The sequence below is a fragment of the Daphnia magna genome, linkage group LG1, assembly GCF_020631705.1.
Source record: "Daphnia magna isolate NIES linkage group LG1, ASM2063170v1.1, whole genome shotgun sequence".
NCBI classification, from domain to species: domain Eukaryota; kingdom Metazoa; phylum Arthropoda; class Branchiopoda; order Diplostraca; family Daphniidae; genus Daphnia; species Daphnia magna.
The window spans coordinates 16595017-16614140 of NC_059182.1; the positions used below are offsets into that span (position 1 = coordinate 16595017).

General features: G+C 33.7%; 3 protein-coding genes and 1 long non-coding RNA gene across 7 annotated transcripts; 2 read left to right on the plus strand and 2 right to left on the minus strand.

Moving 5' to 3' along the window:
• Positions 1–558: 558 nt before the first annotated feature.
• Positions 559–1823, plus strand: LOC116936639 (60S ribosomal protein L27a). The gene is made up of 5 exons (XM_032943849.2): positions 559–654; positions 792–855; positions 922–1019; positions 1249–1401; positions 1651–1823. Exons 1-5 carry the CDS (start codon positions 652–654, stop codon positions 1777–1779), a joined length of 447 nt encoding a protein of 148 aa, XP_032799740.1. The 5' UTR covers positions 559–651; the 3' UTR covers positions 1780–1823.
• A 54-nt stretch (positions 1824–1877) lies between these two features.
• On the minus strand, positions 1878–4072 carry LOC116936625 (UV-stimulated scaffold protein A). Of its 2 annotated transcripts, none has more exons than XM_032943832.2 (5): positions 3706–4072; positions 2540–3646; positions 2179–2476; positions 1991–2124; positions 1878–1919 (listed from the first exon to the last, which is right to left on the minus strand). In XM_032943832.2, the coding sequence occupies exons 1-5, from the start codon at positions 3828–3830 to the stop codon at positions 1883–1885; spliced, it is 1701 nt and encodes a 566-aa protein (XP_032799723.1). In that variant the 5' UTR covers positions 3831–4072; the 3' UTR covers positions 1878–1882. The 2 variants fall into 2 exon arrangements, with proteins under 2 accessions (XP_032799723.1, XP_045024167.1); XM_045168232.1 differs by having other exon boundaries at positions 1886–1924; positions 3706–4071.
• Positions 4073–15934: 11862 nt separating this feature from the next.
• On the plus strand, positions 15935–16878 carry LOC116936641 (short coiled-coil protein B). Of its 2 annotated transcripts, XM_032943852.1 has the most exons (5): positions 15935–16072; positions 16145–16234; positions 16304–16405; positions 16468–16548; positions 16608–16878. In XM_032943852.1, the coding sequence occupies exons 2-5, from the start codon at positions 16171–16173 to the stop codon at positions 16748–16750; spliced, it is 390 nt and encodes a 129-aa protein (XP_032799743.1). In that variant the 5' UTR covers positions 15935–16072; positions 16145–16170; the 3' UTR covers positions 16751–16878. The 2 variants fall into 2 exon arrangements, with proteins under 2 accessions (XP_032799743.1, XP_032799742.1); XM_032943851.1 differs by lacking the exon at positions 15935–16072 and having other exon boundaries at positions 16079–16234.
• Positions 16879–17203: 325 nt separating this feature from the next.
• LOC123469385 lies at positions 17204–18319 on the minus strand. Of its 2 annotated transcripts, XR_006642646.1 has the most exons (3): positions 17837–18310; positions 17658–17760; positions 17204–17560 (listed from the first exon to the last, which is right to left on the minus strand). It is a non-coding gene; the product is annotated as an uncharacterized LOC123469385 (long non-coding RNA). The 2 variants fall into 2 exon arrangements; XR_006642645.1 differs by having other exon boundaries at positions 17658–18319.
• Positions 18320–19124: the final 805 nt, after the last annotated feature.

The window sequence follows — 19124 nt, forward strand, 5'->3', positions numbered from 1 at the left end:
AGACGACATAAAATAAATTGAAAACAAAACAACCTGCAACAGATTTTAACGTATAAACTTGCTTTGATCTCAAGGAAAGGCCTATTTCTTGGTAATCAATTTGAGATTTTCTTTGTCACTGCAATTCAAAAATAGATTCTAAGTGCTATTAAATCTGAGAACAGAAAATATAGCTGACGATCAGACATAACTAGGGCTCGGTAATCGAACTACTGTAATCGGGCCGGGATGGGTCTAGGAGTCGGAGCCCTAGATATTACAAGAGTCATAAATAATTAAATAGTATTTAAATAATAATGATAATAAATCGTAAATGATTCTGACATTACAGATCAAACAAAAAATACTACATAAAACGCTAGCATATTATAGAGGAAATTAATGAAAAACTTCATAAATTTTCCATCATAATTCAATCGATTGTTGATTTAATAATACCAGTAAAACGCCAAACGCGTATGAGGAATTAGAAGCGAAAATGTTTTCGAATAAATGACGTTACTAAATCCAGACGCTGTGTTGCCATTATTGTTAAAACTGACAAGACGCACTTGTTTCTTTTTAGCAACGCCGCTTCTGTAAATCAGTCTTTTCTTTGAAGTCGACTCCGTAGTTCGACTCTCTCTCAGTCTTCATCGTTCTATCAGGGAAATGGTGAGTTCGGTTTAGCTTCGACATTTTAACTCGTTAAATATCTCGATATATCGAAACCATCTTGTTGTTCATATGAAATGTGTCCACTTTTCATCTTGTCTCGTTGATTAATCCGTATTTGTTTGTTACACACATAGTCGACCAATCGAAAGAAGACCAGGAAACTTCGTGGTCATGTCAGCCATGGCCACGGCCGTATCGGTATAGAAGCACATCCTATTTTCCGCTATTGTTATTTCATTTAACTTAATCAAATGTCATTCTCAGGCAAGCACCGTAAGCATCCCGGAGGTCGTGGTAATGCAGGTGGTATGCATCACCATCGAATCAATTTCGACAAATACCATCCTGGTTACTTTGGCAAGGTACAATATTGTGCTCCATATACTAACAAATTGATGTCTTCTCGCATATAATGTGTCACTATGTAATCTGCATTCTCCTTGGGGAACAAAGATTGTGCCATTGTTGACTGTGCAAGAGAAGTAAATTGACATGTGGGGTATTGTGCTGTCCTGCTGGACCTCTTTCTTAATGTCTGTTAGCAAGATTCTTCAATATTCTTCAACAATTGATTATCAAATAATTTTTCAGGTTGGTATGAGGAACTTCCACATCCGAAAGAACCAACACCACATGCCAGCTATCAACCTTGATAAACTGTGGACCCTAGTATCAGAACAGACCATGGAGAAGTACAAGAATCATCCTGAGAAGAAAGTCCCCATCATTGATTGTGTTCGAGCTGTAAGTTTTGGATTTTTTGTTTCATCTTCCTGCACCTATGTGCCATTCTGTAACTTTTTGCAACCTTTTTTTTAAAAGTTGTGAGAAGTAAGGCCAGAATTGGCTGTGCGTTAGGAAGTATATTAGCTTTTCATTCTCACCACATCTTTTCGGACCTCTTTCTTAATGTCCATTGATGAGATGGAATGAGTGTGAAAAACAATTGGTACTTGGTGAATATTTTTAACAATTGTTATTCCTATTTCACAGGGTTATTTCAAGGTTTTGGGCAAAGGAACTCTACCGAAGCAGCCCATGATTGTCAAGGCAAAATTCTTCTCCAGAAATGCTGAGACTAAGATCAAGTCTGTTGGTGGAGCCTGTATTTTGACTGCTTAAGATGTTCAATGGTGTCTTGGCATTAATACAGTGTCTTTATCAAACATGTTTGTTTTTTATGTTTGTTTTTTATATTGGTTCAAAAATGTGGCTGCAAGTTAAATCATAAATTCAATTTCTGTATTGACTTATGACACAGCCTACACTGCAAAATTATAATTCCACTCAATGCTGCATCCCAATTGTGTTTACATTGTGAAAGGTTTATCACCTTTTGAAAACTTTCTTTTCCAGACGAGATCTCGACGAATTGTTTAATGTCTTTAAATCCGTCAAATTAGGAAAAGGATTTTTCCTAACGCGTTTTCCTCTGATTGGCATGGTTAAATCAACACCCGTTGCAGCCTCAATGCAAAAAGATTATTATTTCTTTTAGATGAGAAGTTATCGATCATATACCTTAATTTCCGCAAGTAAAGTAGGATCTTGCCATTCGGGTACAGCATCTTTTACAGTAGTGCGCAGTGTTGAAGGATCTTTGGGTCGACCTTGTTCATCACGAGCGACTATTGGTCCATGAAAAGGACATTTTTTCCTATCCTTTCTAAGACAAAGTTTGCCATTTGGTAATTGGGCCCTGCAAGACCATTTAACTGGAGAGAAAGTTTCCCCCAAGTCTACGGGATGAGTAACCAAGTCTATGGTTGCTGAAGAGCAACTTTCCGGATCCTGAACCCAGTAGCTTTCAACGGTGTTTCTAGTTATTAAATTAACTGAATGAAACCAACAATAAAAAATGAATAAAACGTCTAATAGTTACTGCGAAAATGTTGGAGCCGGTACACTAGACTGCGAAGTTGCATACGATTCTATATCAAGAGGCAACGTCCTTTTGTTGTTTTTTTTACACCTTTTACGGAGTAAAGATCCATGGTTTTCTGGCTTGGCTTCCACTGTAGCGTTTGTTGTGCTCAATATATAGGATAAATTTTCATCATAGCTGTCCAAATCAGGTACAGTTTCTAAATCCGAATCGGAAGAGCTGTTTAAATCACTTTCTAGTTTGCAACTTGCAAGATTAGTTTCTTGATATTTTTTTATCATCAATTCCACTTTGATTTTCAAGTCAAGAATCCTTTTCTGCAATTTTTCTTCAGCTCCTAGTTTAGCTGAAGTAATATTCCACTTAAAAACAGCAGGCAGCCACCGACCAGTGAGTAATCGGTATTGATCTTGCATACATCTGATTATTTCCCGATTATGTTGACTTACTTCGATGACTTGGAAGGGATGGACATCGATTACAAGGCTGAATGTTGCGTTATTGCTTATGCCATGAGCCCTAAAATCACATTTGTCTGAACTATCTGGGTCTTCACACCTATTGGGTGCCTTGATAGCAAATTCATCAGGCAGCAACAACTCAAGCCCATTTTCAATTTGTGTAAGACAATCATTAATTTCAATATCTTCAGTAGTTACTTCTTCATTTAAGGCTTTCAGTTTTGCTTGTCTCACAGCAGTCAACTTAGCCTCTTTTTCTTGCATCTTTTGTCTCTCCTGAACTGATCTAGCTTCCATGTCTTCAAAATCAACAACTTTACTGTTCTTCAAATATTGAAATCCAATCTTAAGCTTCTTGTAAGTCTCTCCATAGGTTTCATACCATTCTTTGATTGTTTTTGTTGCGAGAACTTTTAATTGCTTCAGTGTTGCTAAAGGAGGTGGCAGAGGAGCATCAGGGTCTATCTCTAGCACCAATTTTGAGAAAAATTGGAAATCTGCAATTAAGAGCTCTCTGAAGTGATGTGATCTTTGAAATAATTCTTTGATTATAAGCAATGATGATAAACGGATCTCTGAATGCATTTTGCTCAATTGGTGCATGACAATTTTGAAGGCTTCATTCACATACATGTCTGAAATTCTGAAAATTTAAGATCAGCCAATGTTTGCATCTTGCATAACAAAAGTAAATTGATTTACCGACAGATGTTTTTAATTTCTCTCATCTTTGATTCATCTATATGTTTCAGACCACTGCTCACAATATTTTCAATTATCTGTCCTAACTTTGAGATCAAGCTGATGTCGGCCAACTTTAGATCCATTTTTCAGCAAGGTAACGAATACAAGTTTTAACTGGTTTTAGTTTCAAATTTGTTTGTGAACAACGTTCGAAATTTTTTTATTCGTTACTAGATCGAATTTTTATTAAGTTCTAGCGATTCGACGAAGTCTTTTATTAAGTTGGAAGCCCAATATGTTAAGTATAAAACTGTTCCTTTTAACTATGGAACGCCGTTTTGATGGAACACCAAATTACCCCCTTCTTTTTCACCACCTCGGGTAACGCTATTTACTTTTTTTGGGCTGAAAATAATCACAACAAACAACGCTATCTAGTGGTCGCGATTGAGATTTTAAGCAATATCACATCTACGGAACGCCAAATTACGGAACGCCGTTTGACCCACTTTTTAATAGACAACTCTTTTTTGATAGTTGTCCGTTTACTTCAGGTATATTTAGCAAATAAATAGATAACTTGTACTGCTATCTAGCGGTAAAAAACATCTCTTGAAGGAGGGATTTCAATAGACGACGCCTTCAAGGGAGGAGGAGTCTACAACCTATTGAATTTATCGATCGATTGTTAGATCCATTTCGATAGCCATTGTATAATGAATGAATGTCAACTTGACGAGTTAGCGACACGCACGTTGGAAGTGTACGCATGTATGCACCTTGATGAGCGTTGCACAAAAACAAAGCCCCGTTGGTAAGCGTATTGATAAATAAAGGTATTTAAGGCATTATCCAATTAGTCATGCCATAATATCTCACTTTGTTGGCAGCTAGGTGAAGTCCTTGAGTGCCTCAAGAAGGAATCGCCGAACATCTTCATACAGGTAAAAGTTATGGAAGTTTTTTTTGTTTTGTTTTATATGTTTCGCGCATTGTAATTATCAATATAATATAATAATATATAATAATTATCAAGTGACGATTTTGACCGCTAGATGGCTATGCAAGTTTTCTATTTACTTGCAAACGAAAACAGTTCTGTTAGCGCACCAACTTCATTTATGGTTTTTAACATGTAAATGAAAAACTATAAGACCAATAGAAAAATAAACCTGATTTCCGTGATTTTCATTCAATTCTGAATCTAAATGATGTATTTTAAGCCAAATTTGAAATTGGCCAAAAATGAAAAAGTGGGAAGGGTAAAGCCTTTCCACTTTTGTAAAAATCGGCCAAAAATGACATCTCTTGAAATTCTCCAAAAATCAGATGGCATAATCGAAATTGAACGCTGATTTCAATTTAGTCATTGGTTTTCTCTTTAGACTAGCCATTTAAAAAATTAACGAAAACAGTTCTGTTAGCGCACCAACTTCATTTATGGTTTTTAACATGTAAATGAAAAACTATAAGACCAATAGAAAAATTAAACCTGATTTCCGTGATTTTCATTCAATTCTCAATCTAAATCATGTATTTTAAGCCAAATTTGAAATTTGGTCAGAAATGAAAAAGTGGGAAGGGTATAGCCTTTCCACTTTTGTCAAAATCGCCAATAATGACATCTCTTGAAATTCTCCAAAAATCAGACGGTACAAACGAAATTGAACGCTGATTTCGATTTAGTCATTGGTTTTCTCTTTAGACTAGCCGTTAAAAAAATAAACGAAAACAGTTCTGTTAGCGCACCAACATCATTTATGGTTTTTAACATGTAAATGAAAAACTATAAGACCACTAGAAAAATAAACCTGATTTCCGTGATTTTCATTCAATTCTCAATCTAAATCATGTATTTTAAGCCAAATTTGAAATTTGGTCAGAAATGAAAAAGTGGGAAGGGTATAGCCTTTCCACTTTTGTCAAAATCGGCCAATAATGACATCTCTTGAAATTCTCCAAAAATCAGACGGTATAAACGAAATTGAACGCTGATTTCAATTTAGTCATTGGTTTTCTCTTTAGACTAGCCGTTTAAAAAATTAACGAAAACAGTTCTGTTAGCGCACCAACTTCATTTATGGTTTTTAACATGTAAATGAAAAACTATAAGACCAATAGAAAAATAAACCTGATTTCCATGATTTTCATTCAATTCTGAATCTAAATCATGTATTTTAAGCCAAATTTGAAATTTGGTCAGAAATGAAAAAGTTGGAAGGGTATAGCCTTTCCACTTTTGTCAAAATCGGCCAATAATGACATCTCTTGAAATTCTCCAAAAATCAGACGGTATAAACGAAATTGAACGCTGATTTCGATTTAGTCATTGGTTTTCTCTTTAGACTAGCCGTTAAAAAAATAAACGAAAACAGTTCTGTTAGCACACCAACTTCATTTATGGTTTTTAACATGTAAATGAAAAACTATAAGACCAATAGAAAAATAAACCTGATTTCCGTGATTTTCATTCAATTCTAAATCTAAATCATGTATTTTAAGCCAAATTTGAAATTTGGTCAAAAATGAAAAAGTGGGAAGGGTATAGCCTTCCCACTTTTGTCAAAATCGGCCAAAAATGACATCTCTTGAAATTCTCCAAAAATCAGATGGCATAATCGAAATTGAACGCTGATTTCAATTTAGTCATTGGTTTTCTCTTGAGACTAGCCGTTTAAAAAATTAACGAAAACAGTTCTGTTAGCGCACCAACTTCATTTATGGTTTTTAACATGTAAATGAAAAACTATAAGACCAATAGAAAAATAAACCTGATTTCCATGATTTTCATTCAATTCTCAATCTAAATCATGTATTTTAAGCCAAATTTGAAATTTGGTCAGAAATGAAAAAGTTGGAAGGGTATAGCCTTTCCACTTTTGTCAAAATCGGCCAATAATGACATCTCTTGAAATTCTCCAAAAATCAGACGGTATAAACGAAATTGAACGCTGATTTCGATTTAGTCATTGGTTTTCTCTTTAGACTAGCCGTTAAAAAAATAAACGAAAACAGTTCTGTTAGCACACCAACTTCATTTATGGTTTTTAACATGTAAATGAAAAACTATAAGACCAATAGAAAAATAAACCTGATTTCCGTGATTTTCATTCAATTCTAAATCTAAATCATGTATTTTAAGCCAAATTTGAAATTTGGTCAAAAATGAAAAAGTGGGAAGGGTATAGCCTTCCCACTTTTGTCAAAATCGGCCAAAAATGACATCTCTTGAAATTCTCCAAAAATCAGATGGCATAATCGAAATTGAACGCTGATTTCAATTTAGTCATTGGTTTTCTCTTGAGACTAGCCGTTTAAAAAATTAACGAAAACAGTTCTGTTAGCGCACCAACTTCATTTATGGTTTTTAACATGTAAATGAAAAACTATAAGACCAATAGAAAAATAAACCTGATTTCCATGATTTTCATTCAATTCTCAATCTAAATCATGTATTTTAAGCCAAATTTGAAATTTGGTCAGAAATGAAAAAGTTGGAAGGGTATAGCCTTTCCACTTTTGTCAAAATCGGCCAATAATGACATCTCTTGAAATTCTCCAAAAATCAGACGGTATAAACGAAATTGAACGCTGATTTCGATTTAGTCATTGGTTTTCTCTTTAGACTAGCCGTTAAAAAAATAAACGAAAACAGTTCTGTTAGCACACCAACTTCATTTATGGTTTTTAACATGTAAATGAAAAACTATAAGACCAATAGAAAAATAAACCTGATTTCCGTGATTTTCATTCAATTCTAAATCTAAATCATGTATTTTAAGCCAAATTTGAAATTTGTTCAAAAATGAAAAAGTGGGAAGGGTACAGCCTTCCCACTTTTGTCAAAATCGGCCAAAAATGACATCTCTTGAAATTCTCCAAAAATCAGATGGCATAATCGAAATTGAACGCTGATTTCAATTTAGTCATTGGTTTTCTCTTTAGACTAGCCGTTTAAAAAATTAACGAAAACAGTTCTGTTAGCGCACCAACTTCATTTATGGTTTTTAACATGTAAATGAAAAACTATAAGACCAATAGAAAAATAAACCTGATTTCCGTGATTTTCATTCAATTCTGAATCTAAATCATGTATTTTAAGCCAAATTTGAAATTTGGTCAAAAATGAAAAAGTGGGAAGGGTATATAGCCTTCCCACTTTTGTCAAAATCGGCCAAAAATGACATCTCTTGAAATTCTCCAAAAATCAGATGGCATAATCGAAATTGAACGCTGATTTCAATTTAGTCATTGGTTTTCTCTTTAGACTAGCCGTTTAAAAAATTAACGAAAACAGTTCTGTTAGCGCACCAACTTCATTTATGGTTTTTAACATGTAAATGAAAAACTATAAGACCAATAGTAAAATAAACCTGATTTCCGTGATTTTCATTCAATTCTCAATCTAAATCATGTATTTTAAGCCAAATTTGAAATTTGGTCAGAAATGAAAAAGTGGGAAGGGTATAGCCTTTCCACTTTTGTCAAAATCGGCAAATAATGACATCTCTTGAAATTCTCCAAAAATCAGACGGCATAATCGAAATTGAACGCTGATTTCAATTTAGTCATTGGTTTTCTCTTTAGACTAGCCGTTAAAAAAATTAACGAAAACAGTTCTGTTAGCGCATCAACTTCATTTATGGTTTTTAACATGTAAATGAAAAACTATAAGACCAATAGAAAAATAAACCTGATTTCCGTGATTTTCATTCAATTCTAAATCTAAATCATGTATGTTAAGCCAAATTTGAAATTTGGTCAAAAATGAAAAAGTGGGAAGGGTATAGCCTTCCCACTTTTGTCAAAATCGGCCAAAAATGACATCTCTTGAAATTCTCCAAAAATCAGATGGCATAATCGAAATTGAACGCTGATTTCAATTTAGTCATTGGTTTTCTCTTGAGACTAGCCGTTTAAAAAATTAACGAAAACAGTTCTGTTAGCGCACCAACTTCATTTATGGTTTTTAACATGTAAATGAAAAACTATAAGACCAATAGAAAAATAAACCTGATTTCCATGATTTTCATTCAATTCTCAATCTAAATCATGTATTTTAAGCCAAATTTGAAATTTGGTCAGAAATGAAAAAGTTGGAAGGGTATAGCCTTTCCACTTTTGTCAAAATCGGCCAATAATGACATCTCTTGAAATTCTCCAAAAATCAGACGGTATAAACGAAATTGAACGCTGATTTCGATTTAGTCATTGGTTTTCTCTTTAGACTAGCCGTTAAAAAAATAAACGAAAACAGTTCTGTTAGCACACCAACTTCATTTATGGTTTTTAACATGTAAATGAAAAACTATAAGACCAATAGAAAAATAAACCTGATTTCCGTGATTTTCATTCAATTCTAAATCTAAATCATGTATTTTAAGCCAAATTTGAAATTTGGTCAAAAATGAAAAAGTGGGAAGGGTATAGCCTTCCCACTTTTGTCAAAATCGGCCAAAAATGACATCTCTTGAAATTCTCCAAAAATCAGATGGCATAATCGAAATTGAACGCTGATTTCAATTTAGTCATTGGTTTTCTCTTGAGACTAGCCGTTTAAAAAATTAACGAAAACAGTTCTGTTAGCGCACCAACTTCATTTATGGTTTTTAACATGTAAATGAAAAACTATAAGACCAATAGAAAAATAAACCTGATTTCCATGATTTTCATTCAATTCTCAATCTAAATCATGTATTTTAAGCCAAATTTGAAATTTGGTCAGAAATGAAAAAGTTGGAAGGGTATAGCCTTTCCACTTTTGTCAAAATCGGCCAATAATGACATCTCTTGAAATTCTCCAAAAATCAGACGGTATAAACGAAATTGAACGCTGATTTCGATTTAGTCATTGGTTTTCTCTTTAGACTAGCCGTTAAAAAAATAAACGAAAACAGTTCTGTTAGCACACCAACTTCATTTATGGTTTTTAACATGTAAATGAAAAACTATAAGACCAATAGAAAAATAAACCTGATTTCCGTGATTTTCATTCAATTCTAAATCTAAATCATGTATTTTAAGCCAAATTTGAAATTTGTTCAAAAATGAAAAAGTGGGAAGGGTACAGCCTTCCCACTTTTGTCAAAATCGGCCAAAAATGACATCTCTTGAAATTCTCCAAAAATCAGATGGCATAATCGAAATTGAACGCTGATTTCAATTTAGTCATTGGTTTTCTCTTTAGACTAGCCGTTTAAAAAATTAACGAAAACAGTTCTGTTAGCGCACCAACTTCATTTATGGTTTTTAACATGTAAATGAAAAACTATAAGACCAATAGAAAAATAAACCTGATTTCCGTGATTTTCATTCAATTCTGAATCTAAATCATGTATTTTAAGCCAAATTTGAAATTTGGTCAAAAATGAAAAAGTGGGAAGGGTATATAGCCTTCCCACTTTTGTCAAAATCGGCCAAAAATGACATCTCTTGAAATTCTCCAAAAATCAGATGGCATAATCGAAATTGAACGCTGATTTCAATTTAGTCATTGGTTTTCTCTTTAGACTAGCCGTTTAAAAAATTAACGAAAACAGTTCTGTTAGCGCACCAACTTCATTTATGGTTTTTAACATGTAAATGAAAAACTATAAGACCAATAGTAAAATAAACCTGATTTCCGTGATTTTCATTCAATTCTCAATCTAAATCATGTATTTTAAGCCAAATTTGAAATTTGGTCAGAAATGAAAAAGTGGGAAGGGTATAGCCTTTCCACTTTTGTCAAAATCGGCAAATAATGACATCTCTTGAAATTCTCCAAAAATCAGACGGCATAATCGAAATTGAACGCTGATTTCAATTTAGTCATTGGTTTTCTCTTTAGACTAGCCGTTAAAAAAATTAACGAAAACAGTTCTGTTAGCGCATCAACTTCATTTATGGTTTTTAACATGTAAATGAAAAACTATAAGACCAATAGAAAAATAAACCTGATTTCCGTGATTTTCATTCAATAGACCAAGATCGGATGCTGAGTTGCCAAGTCTGCATTCCGACCTGCGGTATATTTCCTCTCGGGCCTTATAGGAGGGAAATGAAAAATAATATATTTAATTAAGTTGTAGTTAGTTTCGTTACAAAATCTTTTGGAATCGTGTACTTTACCTCTGTTCTGATATAATACGAAATATTTTATCTCCAAAAAAGCTGTTATTTTTCCTGGAAAATTAATGAAAGGTACTTGTTTTTCTAAGTAAACTTATTTTTCCTTATGAATAAGTCCTTTAGCATAATCAGATAACCTAAAAAGACCAATTGTGTCAAATAACTCATTACCGTCATTATAAACTACACTACTCATAACATTAAAAACGAAAACAGTTTGACACTACAGTCACTAGTCACAGTCAATCACTTTACGTCTGCTACGGTACATTGTAAACAAGTACCTTTCAAAAAAGTTCCTGGAAAAATAACAGCTTTTTTGGAGATAAAATATTTTTTATTATATCAGCACAGAGGTATAGTACACGATTCCAAAAGATATTGTAATAAAACTAACTACAACTTAATTAAATATATTATTTTTCATTTCCCTCCTATAGGGCCCGAGAGGAAAAATACCCCAGGTCGGAATTCAGCCTTGGCAACTCAGCATCCGATCTTGGTCTATTCTGAATCTAAATCATGTATTTTAAGCCAAATTTGAAATTTGGTCAAAAATGAAAAAGTGGGAAGGGTATAGCCTTCCCACTTTTGTCAAAATCGGCCAATAATGACATCTCTTGAAATTCTCCAAAAATCAGACGGCATATTGGAAATTGAACGCTGATTTCAATTTAGTCATTGGTTTTCTCTTTAGACTAGCCGTTTAAAAAAACTAATGAAAACAGTTCTGTTAGCGCACCAACTTCATTTATGGTTTTTAACATGTAAATGAAAAACTATAAGACCAATAGAAAAATAAACCTGATTTCCGTGATTTTCATTCAATTCTGAATCTCAATCATGTATTTTAAGCCAAATTTAAAATTGGGCCAAAAATGAAAAAGTGGGAAGGGTATAGCCTTCCCACTTTTGTCAAAATGGGCCAAAAATGACATCTCTTAAAATTCTCCAAAAATCAGACGGCATAATCGAAATTGAACGCTGATTTCGATTTAGTCATTGGTTTTCTCTTTAGACTAGCCGTTTAAAAAATTAACGAAAACAGTTCTGTAAGCGCACCATCTTCATTTATGGTTTTTAACATGTAAATGAAAAACTATAAGACCAATAGAAAAATAAACCTGATTTCCGTGATTTTCATTCAATTCTCAATCTAAATCATGTATTTTAAGCCAAATTTGAAATTTGGCCAAAAATAAAAAAGTGGGAAGGGTATAGCCTTCCCACCTTTGTCAAAATCTGAAAAAAACGACATCTCTTGAAATCAGACAAAAATCACAAGGCATAATAAAAAATCAACGCTGAATTTAATTGAGTGATTGGTTTTCTCTTTAAACCAGGCATTTTTCAATTAATGAAAACAGAATGCTGTTAGCGCACCAAAAAAAATTTTTTTTTTGTTACGTTTAAAAAAAATCCATAAGACCAATGTTAAAATAAACTTGATTTCCGTGATTTTTATTCAATACTGAATCGAAACCATGTGTTTTAAGCAAATTTTGAATTTGGCCAAAATCTATAAAAAACGATATCTCTTGGAATTCGACAAAAATCAGAAGTTATGGTTTTCTCCGTTAACGAGCGATTTTACCTTTCAAATTACAAGGTAGGGCACAATCACCAATCACCACACCAGCGCCAGCTGGTATCCACAGGACAATAGATTTTACCATTAAATAAGGCTAGTGATACTGCAGTTTGTACAGTATCTTCACCATCAAATTGGATTTTGAAGCATTTTGCACAAAATGTTCTGCCCTTTGTGATTCTGAATATACTGTTTCTAGTAATATTAATTTTCTTGTCTCTTTGCCATTTTGAGTTAGAAAACCTCGATTCTTTGCATCATTTTCATTCACCACTCCCAACACAAACTTCAACTGTTCACGGACTATGTTCCGATCTCGCTGTCGTCTAAATCGGACCTTCTAGCGGGAAAAATCGGATCTATGTCCGATTTTTCCACAAGATGCCATTTTATATTCTTTCACTAGACGGCTCTAGTGATCGGACGTACATCCGTTCTCCAAAAATTTCGAATTCAAAATCAATGGGCATTATTGAACGGGCATTGATCCGTTCACGGAAACGCTAATTCGTCAACAACCGGTCCGTGGCGGGCGTTCCAATTTTGTGTGATTGTCATTATTTACGTTTATTGTTTTTGTTTTTTTCTTTTTATTTGTTGTATTTGTGTTTGTTTTTTTTAAATCTGTATATATGTTTAAAAGAATACAATTTTTTAGTGAAAAAAATTGCTGTATCCTGTATTTTATTTCTTTTAGAACCACGAAACAAATTTTACATTACAACAGAAGTAAGAATATATTATTATTTGATAGGTAATATTAATGAATTTCTTACCATTTAACGAATTTTATTTAGGATTAGTGAAATGCATAAAATTTTTACAGTCTTACTCAGCCAAAGCTTTAAATTTGCATTCAGTGTGTTGGCTGCGTTTTCCATCCACGTTGGGAAGTACACTTTTTTATTAAGAAGGTAATCTATTGTGGCATTGTAAAAAAATTAACACACTTATCAAACAGGTAACTTATTTCAAAAAATTGTAATGTTATAGCCCTGACATCACTCTTTTATTTTCCCTTTTCCAGGTATCGGAATCCCACTAGGTTGACCGGGGCAACAACAAACAATTGAATAGTCAATTAGAAAGCAACCTTCTAAGCCTAGCATCAATAACTAAGAATAAACCATTAAAGCTAATTAGGTATTTTTTTATGTAAAAATGTAATTAAATAATGAAATAATCAAAACAATTTGTTCGTGTCACTCTTCACTCATTGTATTTGCTTTATGTTCTTTATGAATAAAACACTGTATGCTTACTCTTTAAAACAAATTGAGTTTTTATTTAAAATGTATTTGTGTTAACATACATTCTTGGTAATTTAAAACGTTGGAATAATAATAATGAGAAGTTAGAATTCAAATTTGAATTACGCGCGTCATCAAAATGGCCGCCGCAATGGATGCCGGGAAGGGGCCAAGGGGGTACATTTTATTGTAATTTGCGGTTCTTAAACTATAAAAATCGAAGTAAATATCACATCAAAACATGCTAGAGATAATAAAGAATCTCAATAATATATTTTCTGTTTATTTTGGTGTATATTAGAAACCAAACAACGTACCCAAAAATATCTGTTTTTGGCCCCCCCCCTCCCTAAAATGTCATAAAATAAAATAATTAATTACGAGCTAAGTTTTCAGCGAATTTTCGTAAGTTTTACGGCAATCGATAGGTATTTAAAAGCGCTATCTATTTGGTGAATTTCATCAAAAAATATTGAAAAGGAAAAAAATTCGAAATGAATAAAATTTTTTCATTTAATCGATCAAGCGCAGTATTGGACCTAAGCGACAAAACGCAAAAAAATTTATTTCATTTCGAATTTTTTTCCTATTCAATATTTTTTGATGAAATTCACCAAATAGATAGCGCTTTTAAATACCTATCGATTGCCGTAAAACTTACGAAAATTCGCTGAAAACTTAGCTCGTAATTAATTATTTTATTTTATGACATTTTAGGGGGGGGGGGAGGGCCAAAAACAGATATTTTTGGGTACGTTGTTTGGTTTCTAATATACACCAAAATAAACAGAAAATATATTATTGAGATTCTTTATTATCTCTAGCATGTTTTGATGTGATATTTACTTCGATTTTTATAGTTTAAGAACCGCAAATTACAATAAAATGTACCCCCTTGGCCCCTTCCCGGCATCCATTGCGGCGGCCATTTTGATGACGCGCGTAATTCAAATTTGAATTCTAACTTCTCATTATTATTATTCCAACGTTTTAAATTACCAAGAATGTATGTTAACACAAATACATTTTAAATAAAAACTCAATTTGTTTTAAAGAGTAAGCATACAGTGTTTTATTCATAAAGAACATAAAGCAAATACAATGAGTGAAGAGTGACACGAACAAATTGTTTTGATTATTTCATTATTTAATTACATTTTTACATAAAAAAATACCTAATTAGCTTTAATGGTTTATTCTTAGTTATTGATGCTAGGCTTAGAAGGTTGCTTTCTAATTGACTATTCAATTGTTTGTTGTTGCCCCGGTCAACCTAGTGGGATTCCGATACCTGGAAAAGGGAAAATAAAAGAGTGATGTCAGGGCTATAACATTACAATTTTTTGAAATAAGTTACCTGTTTGATAAGTGTGTTAATTTTTTTACAATGCCACAATAGATTACCTTCTTAATAAAAAAGTGTACTTCCCAACGTGGATGGAAAACGCAGCCAACACACTGAATGCAAATTTAAAGCTTTGGCTGAGTAAGACTGTAAAAATTTTATGCATTTCACTAATCCTAAATAAAATTCGTTAAATGGTAAGAAATTCATTAATATTACCTATCAAATAATAATATATTCTTACTTCTGTTGTAATGTAAAATTTGTTTCGTGGTTCTAAAAGAAATAAAATACAGGATACAGCAATTTTTTTCACTAAAAAATTGTATTCTTTTAAACATATATACAGATTTAAAAAAACAAACACAAATACAACAAATAAAAAGAAAAAACAAAAACAATAAACGTAAATAATGACAATCACACAAAATTGGAACGCCCGCCACGGACCGGTTGTTGACGAATTAGCGTTTCCGTGAACGGATCAATGCCCGTTCAATAATGCCCATTGATTTTGAATTCGAAATTTTTGGAGAACGGATGTACGTCCGATCACTAGAGCCGTCTAGTGAAAGAATATAAAATGGCATCTTGTGGAAAAATCGGACATAGATCCGATTTTTCCCGCTAGAAGGTCCGATTTAGACGACAGCGAGATCGGAACATAGTCCGTGAACAGTTGAAGTTTGTGTTGCCACTCCACGCAACAATTCTTTAGCAGACTAACTATTACTTGCCAATGTTGACCTAACCTAACAGCTGGTATAACCCCAAAAAATATCAATAAAATACGAACATATACATATTAGATATATTAAACAAAAAAAAATTATTGACATAAATAAGGGGTATTTATTTTATGGATAAAGGCACAAAAAATACAAACGATTGTTGTTATTATACACAATAACGGCAACGTCTTCCACACTTACACCCTACCCAATGATCTTGCATGGGGAAAGAATCGGAAAAACAAAACGTAACAGACCAGTGCGACAGGACATTTAGGATCATTTAGATTAGAACACTAGTAGTTCTGGCGCGCCAGCGCAGAATGCGAATAGGAATCACACCATCTATCGGCGAAATGTTGTACCAAAAATGTTTGTTGTAATCTAGAAATAGATTCCCTATCGAAACATTTTGTAAATTTTATTCCAGACATAATCATACGAAATTAAACTCAAATGGAAAATACTACGTTGTATAAAGAGCTCAACAATATTCCATTGGCTGATGATGATCCCCAAGGTGAAAAATTCCTTCATATTCCTTTTCAATTTATACGTTATTTAACCGTTCGTTTCCTTACGGCTGCAGCTGTCATTCCGTCCGACGGAGAGGAAGCAGGCGTAGAGCGCCATTCTTTAGACTCAATGTCTTCTCGTTTTACCAATGATAGCTCAGAGCATCCCCTTTGTGGTGAATCGACCATATAAAGTTTGATATTAATTTACCAGATTTAAGATCATGAAGTGTTACAGATGGAGATATCAACTTGGACGAACAAGAAGAAAAGGCCCGTCTAATAGCTCAAGTTATGGAACTCCAAAACACTCTTGATGGTATTTAATGTATTGTTGGTAAAAACCTGTCAATATATTTTTGCTTCTACTATTCACAGATCTCTCCCAACGTGTGGATAGTGTCAAAGAAGAAAATCTGAAGCTGAGGTCAGAAAATCAAGTTTTAGGGCAATATATAGAAAATTTAATGTCAGCATCTTCAGTCTTTCAATCAACATCTCCAAAAATAAAAAAGAAATAAATCTCCTGGTCAAGCAAATACGTGAGCTATCACAGCTTTTAACAATTCATCATCATTTTTGTTTTGCATTATATTTATCATTTTGCCCACTAGTCTTATTGACTACAATACATTTCCACTGCACTGAATATTCTTGAATCATTTGAATTGATCTAGCGAACCGAGTTGGCATGTTCTTCGAACAATTCAGTTGGAACACAACGTGAATGCACTTGTGCGAGCTGCAACTGCCAGACCCATTCGCCCCCTTATTTTGCTGACGCAAGCTTTTTGCCAACACATGTGTCACTCTTATAGGTGAAAACATTGGTGTATTTGTATTTCAGATATTGTTGCTTTTCTACCATGAAACTATATAAACCTTTGTGCCATAAGATACACCACCCTTTTCATGAGCGCAAATGTTTGTAAAGAACCAGAAAAATGTAACAACTGCATACGATATTTTAACCCCTGGTTCAACAATATATATTTTTATTTTTTATTTTTGCGGTGGGCAGATTCAAAAAAAAATGTTTCCTAGTAACAGCGACTATGTTATCATTGACCTTTTTATAAAAAATGGGACGCATTTGCTGTCGATAGAATTTTGACCTCAATTTATTCTTTTTTTTCGGAGTATCCTTGTCGATATGGCAAAATAATACTCCAAGTGGCTTATTGCAATACTTCCTATTACGACAAAATAAAAAAAAAAAAGAAAAATGTTATGTTGTAGTAAGTGGTAATAGCCCGATTTGGGAACTCTATTGTCCACTTGCTGTTGAAAATGTTGCGTCGCCTTGTTGTCATCAGTATTGGTCCCGTCACCTAGTTATAACGGATAAATCAAGAGAACGATGTGAAAGCGACACCATCCTTACAATTGCAGTAACCTACATTTTATCAAAACTGGTGGAGGTTATACCTGCTATATTATGTTTTGCTGACGGCCTCTTTATACTCGTCAGAGTACAAGAAAACAGTGTGAGTATGTGCAGAGTTTTCATATTTACAGAGTAGTTGTATCACTTTATTTTAGAAATGTCGTAATTTATAATAAACATAATTGAAGTGACTTAATGTGCTCGGCTGGACAAGAATTACCTGGTACTGTTTTATATGGTCGTTAACAGAGAACTAAAAAGCATTCATCTGCTACAAGCCAGTAGAAGACAAAACCACCATTCCAATGTAACTCATTCAAACTGCATCTTCACAAACCGTTATCGTCGCCGTACGAAAGCACACAGCAAAATTTCATGATTTAATTTGTCCCACTAAAATGCGAATTATCAAAATGGTCGGTTTCCATTCCATTGAATTCAAAGCTTTACTAGCAAAACAATCCGTGAAAATGACCTGTTTTCGTATTCTTTTGGTATTTAACACGGACGTTATTTATGCATTTAAATCTTTTCCTTTTTTTTTTTATTCTTTTTTTTTCCCCTGCGGAAAAGGAAACGGGAAATACAGGGTCGACTGATATTCGTGTTTGACCAAGCAGTCGATTCACATGACTTGCGCTGCGACCCATAAATGAGAGTGAGCGAATGATGAAGTTGAAAAAAAAAAGTCACCGGAAGTTATTGTGCTGGGTTGTGCAGCACGCAATACACGCATAAACATTGCGAGGTGATTGAAAGGGGCGGTGAATACAAAGAAAGCAACGGAGCTGTGTATCGTTGGAAAAGAAATTAAAAAACCCTCCCGAGTGACGGCAAAATTCAAGTTCAATGCTCAACACACGATCATCCTGTCAACGGTCTTTTAAACAATCACGAACACCGCGATTCGTGAAACGCCTCTATTCCAGTCGCCGAAGGAAAAAGCGGTTCCAAAAAGAGGTTTATAGATGACGACATTGTTTTGCTTTTTTCCTTTGCTTTTTTCAAGTCTGAGCCATTCAACGGAAACAGGAAAACCGTCGATTCCCTCTCCCTGCCCCCTCGATTTTCTCCACGGTTATCTCATTTCAAAAATATTACAATGAACCATCACTTTGTGTATTACTAACATCCTTTCTCGACGATGATCTACCTCAATAACGGAGCTTTTTCTAAATGATAATGTTATTCGAGTGGCAAAGGCACATGACCTTAAGGCCGTAAGCTTAGGTGGTAGAAAAATGCATACAGGTATATGGGGTAGGGGGGAGGTGAAATAGAGGGGGAAACCCCAGCATCATAACGGTATCTAGTTCTATTAGAATTAGAAGAGGGAGAAAAAAAAAAGAAGTGTCTGGATCAGCACAATCTTTTCTCCTTGTTTCTTTTCCGATCTTAAAAATCTCTAAGAAAAGCTATCTGACGGATCCCCATTGGAGGTCAGTGAACTCTCTTGTCGAACAGCACGATATCCGATGAGAAAATCTTTTGTTTCGAAAAGTTGGATA

What these genes read in the sequence shown, in the direction of transcription:
- LOC116936639 (XM_032943849.2), top strand. An exon ending in CCATGGCCACGGCCGTATCG is followed by an intron (nt 856 to 921) that starts GTATAGAAGCAC and finishes TGTCATTCTCAG; the next exon opens with GCAAGCACCGTAAGCATCCC. An exon ending in ATCCTGGTTACTTTGGCAAG is followed by an intron (nt 1,020 to 1,248) that starts GTACAATATTGT and finishes ATAATTTTTCAG; the next exon opens with GTTGGTATGAGGAACTTCCA.
- LOC116936625 (XM_032943832.2), bottom strand. Translation starts at nt 3,830, where the DNA reads ATGGATCTAAAGTTGGCCGACATCAGCTTGATCTCAAAGTTAGGACAG. An exon ending in GAAATTAAAAACATCTGTCG is followed by an intron (nt 3,647 to 3,705) that starts GTAAATCAATTT and finishes TTAAATTTTCAG; the next exon opens with AATTTCAGACATGTATGTGA. An exon ending in GAAAAGAAAGTTTTCAAAAG is followed by an intron (nt 1,920 to 1,990) that starts GTGATAAACCTT and finishes TTTGCAGTGTAG; the next exon opens with GCTGTGTCATAAGTCAATAC.
- LOC116936641 (XM_032943852.1), top strand. Translation starts at nt 16,171, where the DNA reads ATGGAAAATACTACGTTGTATAAAGAGCTCAACAATATTCCATTGGCT. An exon ending in CTCAGAGCATCCCCTTTGTG is followed by an intron (nt 16,406 to 16,467) that starts GTGAATCGACCA and finishes GAAGTGTTACAG; the next exon opens with ATGGAGATATCAACTTGGAC. An exon ending in ACTCCAAAACACTCTTGATG is followed by an intron (nt 16,549 to 16,607) that starts GTATTTAATGTA and finishes TACTATTCACAG; the next exon opens with ATCTCTCCCAACGTGTGGAT.